The sequence below is a fragment of the Orcinus orca genome, chromosome 16, assembly GCF_937001465.1.
Source record: "Orcinus orca chromosome 16, mOrcOrc1.1, whole genome shotgun sequence".
NCBI classification, from domain to species: Eukaryota; Metazoa; Chordata; class Mammalia; order Artiodactyla; family Delphinidae; genus Orcinus; species Orcinus orca.
Genome location: NC_064574.1, coordinates 75,644,864 through 75,657,103, shown reverse-complemented (window position 1 = coordinate 75,657,103; position 12,240 = coordinate 75,644,864). Strand labels below are relative to the sequence as shown.

The 12,240-nt window shown below is 37.5% G+C and overlaps 1 protein-coding gene across 8 annotated transcripts in view; it reads left to right on the top strand.

Moving 5' to 3' along the window:
- Window positions 1-12,240, top strand: part of AUTS2 (activator of transcription and developmental regulator AUTS2) — a 1,123,834-nt gene that overhangs the window by 486,892 nt on the left and 624,702 nt on the right. For 7 of the 8 annotated variants that reach the window (XM_033426295.2, XM_049699567.1, XM_049699565.1 and 4 more), the window contains one exon: window positions 10,090-10,191. The exons of the other annotated variant lie outside the window; for it this stretch is intronic. In XM_033426295.2, coding sequence (XP_033282186.2) covers window positions 10,090-10,191 — 102 coding nt within the window. The remainder of the gene's footprint in view (window positions 1-10,089; window positions 10,192-12,240) is intronic. 8 annotated transcript variants of the gene reach the window in all.

The window sequence follows — 12,240 nt, the reverse complement described above, 5'->3', positions numbered from 1 at the left end:
GTGGAGCAGCTAAGCCTGTGCGCCACAACTACTGAAGCCTGCGCACCCTAGAGCCCATGCTCTGCAACAGGAGAAGCCACCGCAATGAGAAGCCTGTGCACCACAATGAAGGCCCAATGCACCCCGTTTGCTGCAACTACAGAAAGCCTGCACACAGCGATGAAGGCCCAATGCAGCCAAAAATAAATTAAATAAATAAATAAACAAATAAATTTATTAAAAAGAAAAGTCTACAAATAGTAAATGCTGGATAGGGTGTGGAGAAAAGGGAACTCTTCCTACAGTGTTGGTGGGAATGTGAATTGGTGCAGCCACTATGGAGAACAGTATGGAGGCTCCTTAAAAACTAAACACAGAGCTACCATACGACCCAGCAATCCCACTCCTGGACATATATCTGGAAAAGATGAAAACTCTAATTCGAAAAGGTAACATGCACCCTAGTGTTCATAGCGGCACTATTTACAACAGCCAAGACATGGAAGCAACCTTAGTGTCCGTTGACAGATGAATGGATAAAGAAGACGTGTTATATATACACAATGGAATATTACTCAGCCATAAAAAGAATGAAATAATACTATTTGCAGCAACATGGATGGACCTAGAGATTATCATACTAAGTGAAGTAAGTCAGTCAGACAAAGACAAATATCATATGATATCACTTATATGTAGAATCTAAAAAAAAAGATACAAATGAACTTATTTACAAAACAAAAATAGGCTCACAGACATAGAAAATAATCTTGTGGTTACCAAAGGGGAAGGGGACAGGGAGAGGGATAAATTAGAAGTTTCGGATTCACAGAAAAAAATTTTTTTTTAAGTTCTATATACTTTAAAAGAAATATACAAACAATAATTCCTTAATATCACCAATACCTAGTCAATGTACATATTTCTGAGTTTGTCTCATCACTTTTTAAGTTACTTTGGTCAAATTAGGTTTAAAATAAGATCTGTACATGGCAATTGGTTGAGATGTCTTATATGTCTTGTTATCTCATTCCTACTCTTATTCTGTATTTACCTTGCAGTTTATTCATTGAGGTTATCAGGTGATCTCTGGATTTTGCTGATTGTATCCCCTGGTGTGTGGTTTAACATGTGCTCTTATCCCTTATATTTACTGTAAGCTTGTAGTATAATCTGTGGTGACCCAGATTCAGGTTATATTTTGCAGGTTGGTGGTGGTGGTGTGTTCTCTATTAGGAGGGATGTATTATCTTGTTTTCTCTATTTTTATGATGATAGTAGCCATTGATGCTTGGTTCTTTGCTTAATTTTATTCTTCTCAGGAGGTCCTCCAAAGGTAATCAATAAGGTATTTGTTGGTTGGTTTTCTTTTAATATAATTGAATGCTTCCGTATTTAAACATGTTGATGTGTCTCAGTTCATTGTGTTATTATGCTGTTAATACTCAAATGGTCCCATCTTTGGTTAGTGGGAGCCCCTTAAATTTGGCTCTCAAGTCCCTTTGACAGTGTCTTTCTAGGATGACAAGATATGACAGACTCATCTTACATATTTGCCTCCTCAGACTTCAGTTGGATATTTTCATAGTAGAATGGGAAAAACGAAAGTCAGAAAATATTTTATGCTTGAGGGTAATGGTTATTTTAAAGAATGCAAGGCTGTTTAAAACACTGTTCAAAAACATCTTTTGTTATAGAAAAATATAAAAAGTAAGCTTTGTGTATTTGTGTATCCTTGCTAACCAAATGATATTGTCTCAATCTCTTTTTAATAATCAAAATCTCATTATCAGAAGGCTAGAAACTATACCAAAGCAGTCAAACATCCCTTCATCAAATTATTCTTGCATTGCATATATTTATTATGTGTGGATTTCTGAACCTATATGAAAACAGATTTATCTTTCAGTTCACAGTCATACCCAAGGAATGGCAAACAAACACGCTTTTCTCTTTAATCTCATTCTTGTGCATTCTTTTCCCCCTTGTAGTTTAGACTTCTGTTTTTGTAGGAAATGAAAAGTCAGGTATGTTATCATGACTTTTTTTTTTTTTTTTCTGGTACGCGGGCCTCTCACTGCTGTGGCCTCTCCCGTTGCGGAGCACAGGCTCCGGACACGCAGGCTCAGCGGCCATGGCTCACGGGCCCAGCCGCTCCGCAGCATGTGGGATCTTCCTGGACCGGGGCAGGAACCCGTGTCCCCTGCATTGGCAGGCGGACTCTCAACCACTGCGCCACCAGGGAAGCCCATGGGAGTGATTTTATGATACATGGATTAAGAAGCAATTTCTCCTTTTCTTGTCTTTGTAAACCTATTGTGCAGGCAGGATTCCAAGATGGCACTCAAGATACTTGCCCCCTGTTTATTCCCATGATTAAATTTTTATATGGACAGTTGACTTTAAGAAAGGGAGTTGTGTTCTGTTGCTTCATTAGCCTGATTTAATCGTGTAAGTGTTCAACTAGGGACCTCTTTCTGGAGTAAAAGATTAAACTGATGGGACCTCTTAGTTTTTAAAATAAACTGCTTTATTAAAATATTTGTTATATATAATAAAATTTATTCATTATCAGTCTACAGTTTGTTTTTTAATATATTTATAGAGTTGTACAACCATCACTATACTCCAATTTTATAACTTTGCCGTCACCTCAAAAATCTCCCCTGTGCCCACTTGCAAATTGGCGGCTTCTTAACATTCCTGTGCAAAATTCTGTTAGAATTTGGTGGATTATTATTTTTTCAATGTGTCTCCTGCCATTGTTGGGTGCAGTGTTTTGTATACGTCAATTAGATGCTTTTTTAAAAAAAATAATTAATTTATGTTTGGCTGTGTTGGGTCTTCATTGCTACGTGGGCTGTCTCTAGTTGCGATGAGTGGGGGCTACTCTTCGTTGTGGTGCACGGGCTTCTCATTGCGGTGGCTTGTTTTGTTGCGGAGCACGGGCTCTAGGCGCACGGGCTTCAGTAGTTGTGGCACACGGGCTCAGTAGTTGTGGCTTGTGGGCTCTAGAGCGCAGCCTCAGTAGTTGTGGTGCACAGGCTTAGTTGCTACATGGCATGTGGAATCTTCCTGGACCAGGGCTCGAACCCATGTCCCCCACATTGGCAGGTGAATTCTTAACCATTGCACCACCAGGGAAGTCCCTGGTGGACTATTTTTAAATTTATTGTTACGTTGAATTTGTTGCATTTCATCAGAATTTTGCAGCTTTTTAAATTAAGAAGATCATCCTATAATTCTCTTTTTGTTTTGTTATTGTCAGATTTGGGCACAGATTAGCTTTACATATTTTTTATTCATGCTCTAGATCAAATTTTGTTAAAATTTTTAAAAAATTAAAGTTAGTTTAGTATAATTTTCATCAGTACCACCATAGAATAATGTTTATTATTATAATTTAGAATGTGTTCATTATCACATTTTTGTAATGATAATCATATTATTATTTCACATTATATATTGTATTATCACATTATTATTATGTAGTTATATCACGTTATTTTTTTTTGGTTTTGTTTTTTATATCTTTTTATTCTAGAGATATAAGAAGTATGTCTCTTTTATATTTGTGGGTTTTGCTCCCAACTTTACTCTAATTTGTTAATTGTACAATATTTTAATTTCCAATTCATTATGTAGTTTTCATCTTTAGAAACTCCTCCCTCTAATCTTCCCCATAGTTGCTTTTTAATTGTTGTACTACTTTTTGTTCTCTATAATTAGGCTATTTATTTCTGTTACTTCCAATTTAATAGAAAATACATGAGTTAATCTCTAGCACAGAATTTACAGATCTTGTAAAATGTTTTACTAACATATTTATAATTTTCATTTTCTTAATTTTTAGATGGTATGTTTGTCATTGTCTCTCTGACTCAATTCTAATTGTGCAGAGAATTTTTAAAAATATCTTGAAAGTTTGTTTTAAAGTCTCTAGGTGATATGGGTATTCAGTTTAAAATGTCATTAATTTTTACCATCAAGAAGGCTGTTCATGTAGTTTCTAAATTTTGAAAGTCTGATATTCTTGTAGCTTACTACACCTTCAGTCTGCGGTAATGTCCCATGGATGCTCTAGAAGATGTGGTCTATATAAGTTACCAAATTTACTATGTATTGCCTGAGTCAAACTGAGTTCTTTAACTGCAGGTCCCTTTCTGTTGTTTTGTTTTCTTACTGTCTGTTAGGTAGCATGCTAAAGTTTCCCAACTCCTGTTGATTTCCTTTATTACTTAAGATATTTTTTAGTTACTATATTGGGATATCAAGGTTTATATCTTAATACTTTAATATAAAGAACAGAAGTGTAAAAGGTAAAGATTATACCTTTTATCACTATAAAATGATTACCTTTGACGTATGACTTTAGCCATTTATTTAGAATATTTTGTCTTTTTTCTCTTTTAAAATTTAGGAGTGCTTTATAACTAACAAATACATTTTTGTTTGTTTTACCCAATACAAACTAGATATCCTTGCCTTTTTTAAAAAAATGGGAGCTTAATCCATGTATATTATTGTTATTATAATCAATATACTTAGCCATATGCTTGCTCTCTTGCTAGTTCCCTTATTTTTTCTCCATTTCTCTATTGATTATGTTTTAATTCTTTTACATTCAATAGTAACTTAGAAAACAGATGCTTTTAGTATCTAAATTTAGTGATTAACTTTAAGATTACCAAATCCTTAAAATTCTTTTTCTAACTATTAAAAACAATAACAATATAACTTCTGATTCTATGATCCCAGAGAAATTTCGCAGAAATTCCTTGCACTACCCTAGTTTCCAGAATTTAATTTTTATCTTTCTGTCACAACTTGTTATTATACATTTAAAAGTACAGTGTTTATTTCTTAAGAAAACGTTTTTTGTGTTCAACTTCGTAATTTTGCTTATAGTAGTTATTTCCCACTAGCTCGTTTTGATGTGTCCAGACTTTTCATTAAGTTACTTACTTTGGTTCTGCAATACCTTTTAAAGCCTAAGCAATAAAACAGTACAAATGCCTCTTTTAAAGGCATTTTGAAATACCTTTTAAAGCCTAAGCAATAAAACAGTACAAATGCCACTCAATCTATGAAACTTTCTCCACTTGGGAACAGTTTTATATGGAAACAATAAAACAACACTTTTATGAGATTAAATACTTACTGCTTTGATGTTAGTGAAGGTATATTATAAAATTTTGTTGAATAAAAGAAGATTCGGTGCTTATTGACACCTTTAAGAAACATTATATAGGGTTCATTTAGATCCCTACAGGAAAACTCAGCAGTCCGAGATAAGATTTATGCTGCTTTGAGGAACCAAAACTGTGGTGAGAGATTACTTTCGGATGCTCTCCTGCATTGCAGTTCATAATTCACATCATTCCTCTAGAGTTCTAGGCATAGGTATCTCTTCCCCATACTTCATCCTTTTGTGAGTTTTGTTTGAAGGGTTAATGACACCTTCTGAACATCTAGCATCTTGTTGGGACTCTCCAGACTCAAGCTGAAAAGAGTGGCATAGCCTGGCTAACAAATCTTAGCAGATGCGCACAGAATTGTTCCACCTTACTTCCCTCAGTCCAGGATGATGGGACTTTCTTACATGTTCATCAGCCATGATAAAACCATGGATCGTTATTTTCCTAATTAGCCATTAATAACAGTTAACTCTAATGACAATGCAGTCTCAGAGTTTGGAAAATATATTGTTGACAATGAAATCTAATGAAAACAAGATGACTTCTTATATTTTATAAAAGGTGATAATCTTACTGATAGAATTACTGCCACTCATGCCAGATGGTAGGTTCCTTTAACTTTGTTTTGTTCTAGTTCCAATTCCTAAACTATATAATATCCTAATGGGTAGAAACGTCTGGAACTAGAGAGTGAATTATAGTAATTTTTATTTATTTATTTATTTATTATTTTTTTTTTTTGGTACGCGGGCCTCTTACTCTTGTGGCCTCTCCCGTTGCGGAGCACAGGCTCTGGATGCGCAGGCTCAGTGGCCATGGCTCACGGGCCCAGCCGCTCCGCGGCATGTGGGATCTTCCCAGACCGGGGCACAAACCTGTGTCCCCTGCATCGGCAGGCAGACTCTCAACCACTGCGCCACCAGGGAAGCCCTATAGTAATTTTTAAATAAGCGAGGTCCTGAAATACCTAAAGGCGGATAGTAAGAAATTTCATTGCATCATTTATAGCAAAAACTTTCTTATAACATATGCCATGGATGCTGGGATAAATCAATGCAAGCAGATTGATTTTTCTTAGGTCTTTAAATGTTTAAGCCAGCACCTGGCCTTTGTAATGTCTCTGGTTGTAGGTAATAGCTGGGAATTTCAGGTGAAGTATTACAGCTTCTGAGTTAGTTATGCTACCCCAATTATCCATTGGATGTGCTTGAAAATGCCAGTCTTAAATGTATTCATGGGATTCGGAAGGAATACTTCTTTGCCTGATATCTTGTGGTTTAGCTTTAGTACTTGCTGTAGTCAGTCTATTTCTTTGAAATATTGAGCTGTCTGACAGCTTAAAATCCTAAGTTTCCTTTAAACTTGAGCCTGGCTTTGGAGGAGAAAAGGGGTGATGTGGGGGTGGATTTTATGTAAGGCTCTCCAAAGAGAATTCGCTGAAGTGCTTTTGCTGGCAGGACACAGGCAAGGCTAGAAAGCTGCTTCCTCTCAGTTTTTCTTGGGGTTTTGCCCTTAGCCTAGAACAACATTTAGTCAGATAACTTACATCAGGGCCACAGGGGTCTCTTGCTGGGCCTTGTTGAAGTCATCATTTTCCTTCCATGAAGAAACATGGAAAAGACCCAAATGCAAAGTCCAGATTTTGTTAAGCCTCTTGAACATTAGGAAAAAGTCTTGATGCTCTTATACCGTTAATTCCCACCTAGATGTTTATTTCTCTTCGAAGTTGGAGGACTTAGTTTTTATAAACATCTCTTTTTTTAATGATTTTTCTTTTTTTTAATTTAAAATTTTCTTTTTTATTTTTTGGCTGCGTTGGGTCTTTGTTGCTGCGCGCGGGCTTTCTCTAGTTGCGGCAAACGGGGTCTACTCTTCGTTGCAGTGCGTGGGGCTTATTATGGCGGCTTCTCTTGTTGCGGAACGTGGGCTCTAGGGCACGTGGGTTTTAGTAGTTGTGGCTTGCAGGCTCTAGAGCGCAGGCTCAGTAGTTGTGGTGCACGGGCTTAGTTTACCGCGGCATGTGGGTTCTTCCCAGACCAGGGATCGAACCTGTGTCCCCTGCATTGGCAGGCAGATTCTTAACCACTGTGCCACCAGGGAAGTCCCTATAAACATCTCTTGCTCAAATGTTACCTAATAAGATTTCTTTCTTTGTGAATGCGGTTGGTTACCACAGATGTATTGAAAGTATATTCTGTGGAGAATACTAGTCTACCACTGAATCATTATCTCCAGGTTAAATGTAAACATTTAAACAAGCACTAAGAATTAAAATGAAGACAGCAGTAGGCAGTGGAGACATGGGGTTAGCCCTAGATCTCTTGCCTAATTCTGAGCACATTTCCTCTACACATTTTTTCATCCATACATTGGAATTAGCTTTACCTGCCTCTACTTACCTCAGAGATCCAGTGAGATAAGAGTTCTGACGTTGCTTATGAATTACAGAGCCAACTCCACATACAGATTTTATCATCAGTATAAATATATTTAACGTAGACCTTTTAAAACTTGAAAATGTTATCATAATTATCAATGAAGAATGAGATGCTTGCTAGAATTTGAAGGCATATGTCAAAAAACAAATATACAGAGAAAGAGCTCTTCAGAGACCATAGTGGAAGAGACAATATCTGAGCTTTAAAAAAGTCTTGACCTGAAAAGTACAGAGAAAGTGAGAGTGAGCATTCCAGATTAAGAAAATCTAGTGTGAAGAAGTGTAGGGCAGGAATGGGCATGGCATGTTCAGGAAATTGAGAGGAAGTGATGTTCATTTTAGATTAAATTCCCCTTTATTACAAGTGTAAAGATGAAAACTTGAAGAGAATGACAATATTCTGAACTTTTATTCCATAGTAATAAGAAAAGGCTCATGTAGCTTGCATCTGAATTAATTTAGAATTAGCAGGTTTAGCAGTAATTTAAGAGGAAACTAAGTACTTAAGGGCTCAGAAGGATACAAAGTAAAATTAGCATCATTTTTCTTGCTTCCATTAGAGAAGACTTCCTGGAGAAAGGGATTTTAGAAGAGAGTGGTAAAAGTGGATTTGTAGAAAGGTTGAAATCAAAAAACAATGCCCTCTATATAGGGGGGATTTGGCAATAGCTGATTAGATGGTATGACCAAAAGTTAGGTCTGAACTGCAGTCTTTAAAGAGGCACATTAAAGGTACAAGGAATGCTGATTTGGCTTCATTCTCCATTCATCTTGGTTCATCTTCCCCGATGGTCCCAGAGTCACATGAAAACCTGCAGGCAAAAGGTTTGCTACCTTTCACCTGTTCTGCTCTCTGAAGTTCCCTGCTACCCGGAAATATGGGGCTTGTGTTTTGCTTGAGACTTTCCATGCTCTGATCCATACCCGTCTCTCTCCTGTTTCTTCCTATTTCCTCCCAAAAAGAGCTCTCTATTTCAGATAAGACTCCTGATCATTTCCTAGCATGTTGCTTTCCCTGTCTTTTCTTTCTAACTTTCTCCCATCAAGAGTATCTTTTCCTCCCCTTTCAGCCATATGAGCTCAATCTGCTTTTAAAATCCAAGGCTTCAGACATCACCTTTCCTCTTAACATCACTGACTCGTTTTTTGGTTATCATTTAGGATGTATGTATTTCCTTGTGTTACTATATTTGTTTGTCTTGCACTGTCTTTCTCTTGCTAGATTGAGAACATTGTAAAGGTGCCATGTGTTGTAACTTACCTCACATTGCTTGGGTTCTCTGCAAATGTGGTTGGTGATGACATTATAGACTAATGGTCCATATGAATTTGACTCATAGTCTTGTATAGACTAATGGTTTGCTCTTGTGTTTTGTGTGTTTGTTCATTTTGAATGTAAAACCAGATCTGGCTAAATGTGTACAACATCCTGAACGTGAAAATCAGAGCCAAGTAAATGTGTAGAAACTGCTAAAATGTAAGCTTTGTGTAAGAGCAGAGAGTTTTTAATTTGGTTAAGCACCATATCTCTAGCTCTTACTATCAGGCTCAAATGTGGTACTTAATACATATTTGTTGAATGGATGCTGGTTTAATTTACTTAAGCTGTAGGTCTTAATTTGGTATTTTAAAATATCTTTAGAATATTGTCTCAAAAAACAGGATCATTGTCTCCCTAGTGCCTAAAGGATAATATACAGAATCTCATCATCTTATCTGAGGAGAAGAAAACCTTGTTTTATATTCTGTTTTGTCATTTCTTTTTTTTTTTTTTTAATTTATTTTTTTGGCTGCGTTGGGTCTTCATTGCTGCGTGCGGGATATCTCTAGTTGCAGTGAGCCGGGGCTACTATTTGTTGCGTTGCGCGGGCTTCTCATTGCGGTGACTTCTCTTGTTGCAGAGCATGGGCTCTAGGCCCACGGCCTCAGTAGTTGTGGCTCGTGGGCTCTAGAGTGCAGGCTCAGTAGTTGTGGTGCACAGGCTTAGTTGCTCTGCGGCATGTGGGATCTTCCCGGACCAGGGATGGAACCTGTGTCCCCTGCGTTGGTTAAGGGGGAATCTTAACCGCTGCGCCATCAGGGAAGTCCCTGTTGTTTCTTTCTCTTTTTCTTTCTTTTTTTCCCCAGAAGAGGACAGAGGAAATAAGATGGGAAATCATATTTGGTATAACCTAGATTGGAAAAATCTCAGGAAAGATTACCCTCCAAGATTTATGTTAAACTTTTCAAGTGTTTATTGAAGGGCTGCTGCAGTCTTTTACCTACATTGACACTTTATGGTAAATGTTGTACTTATCCTACCCTCCATGTTTCTTTCTATGGCAGCTTACCTGGTACTATTCAGAAGCTGAGAAAAATGCTAAAGATTAGGACCTTCAGTTGTTCACTTTTGACAAGGCTTAAGGAATAGGGGTGAAGGAGCAGTTGTGTGAGATCACTGACACTTTTCTTTTTTCTCTTTTCTTCTGCCTTCAGCTCAAGCCAGGGCAGAACAGCTGCAGGGACAGTGACAGTGAAAGTGCCAGTGGAGAATCCAAGGGCTTCCACAGGAGCAGCTCTCGGGAAAGGCTCAGCGATGTAAGTTAAAAAAAAACAAACTAAACTAAACAAAACCACCAGGTCACACATCCCTTGGGTCGATTTCAATTTTCCAACACTCTCATCCCTTCACATCACTTTGTAAATATCCAAGCATTATTACACTTCATCCTTTCTTTTTTTTTTTTTTTTTTTTTTTGCGGTACGCGGGCCTCTCACTGTTGTGGCCTCTCCCATCCAGAGCACAGGCTCCGGACGCGCAGGCTCAGTGGCCATGGCTCACGGGCCCAGCCACTCCGTGGCATGTGGGATCTTCCCGGACCGGGGCACGAACCCATGTCCCCTGCATCGACAGGCAGACTCTCAACCACTGCACCACCAGGGAAGCCCCACTTCATCCTTTCTTGGTATATAAACATTTGAGCATTGCTTTGTAGTGTCATTCTGTTTTCTGGTTTGACCTAATATGTGTTTTAACAAATTATAAGGTTGGTGGGAGTATTTGTCAGCTTAAAAAAATTGATTACAAAAGGAAGTGATAATACTTTTAATATCAGTGTTACAAATGAAAGAAGTAGTCTGGCAGCGCTACAACTGGGAGATAACATATTTAACTATGGGCTTTTTGTCATTTCTTCATGCATGAGCTTGGTTAACAACCTTTTTTTTTATTATTATTATTTTATTTTATTCCTGCTGGAAGGGATGACTAACCAGCCACTTAAAGAGAAGGAATTAAATTTCCTGACTGATGTCTGGAGGAAAAACCCTCATGAGCACACACCATACCTCTTAAGGAGGTCTGTCAGCCTTCTAGATCTGGCTCTAACCACTCTCCAGCCTCCTGTGCACCAGGCTGAGAACCATCTGGCCCTCTTTGGGCCCTCTTACATTCTTCCCTAATGTGTTATATAACAGGATTCTTGACCCATCTTTGCACCTGAGGGCAACATTTTAAAACTTTCTTTTAAAATAGAACAAGTAGGGAGCAATTATTATTAGTGATAACTGAGAAAGGAACATTAACATATTGAGACAGTACTCTTTTTTTCCACAATTTTTTTGGTTTATTTGCAAAAGAATTTATTATTAGCTGAAGAAAATAATTCCACTGTTGATAAAAAAATAATTTGGGTAGCCATTGAAGAACATTCTCAGAAATAATACCATTTTCCCTTTTGTGATTAGCATACTCAATTTGGGAAATTTTGTTTTTCTCTTCGCTTCCATTCTCTTCTCTTCTCTTCTTTTCCCCTCTCCCTCTCTCCTCCCTGCCATCCTTCCTCCCTCCCTCCCTTCCTTCTTCCCAGCTATAGATTACCCTTCAGTCACCACAGGTGGTGACTTCAGGATTCTAAGCATCTTTCTTTTTTCTTTTTAAATTGAGTTATAATTAATATACAGTATTACATTAGTTTCAGGTGTACAACATAGTGATTCAGTATTTTTATACATTATGAAATGATGACCACAATAATCTAGTTTTCATCCATCACCATACGAATTTGTTACGGTGTCATTGACTATATTCCCTATCTGCACATTACATCCCCGTGATGTATTTGTCTTATAACTGGAAGTCTGTTCCTCTTAATTCCCTTCACTGATCTTGTCTGCCCAGCACCCCCCCACAGCCACCTCCCTCCTCTTTGGCAACCACTGGTTTGTTCTCCATATCTATGAGTCTGTTTCTGTTCTGTTTTGTTTGTTCATTTGTTTTGTAGATTTCACATATAAGTGAAATCATATGGTACTCATTTTTCTCTGTCTGACTTATTTCATTTAGCATGACACCCTCCCATCCGTTCATGTTGCTGCCAGTGACTAGAATTCATTCTTTTTTATAGCTGAGAAATCTTCCATTGTGTGTGTGTGTCTGTGTATCACATCTTCTGTATTCATTTATCTGTTGATGAACATTTAGGTTGCTTCCATATCTTAGCTGTTGTATATAGTGCTGCAGTGAATGTTAGGGGTACATAGATGTTTTTGAATTAGTGTTTTTGTTTTCTTTGGATAAATACCCAGAAGTAGAGTTGCTGGATCATATGGTAGTTTTATTTTTAGTTTTTTGAGGGATCTCCATAC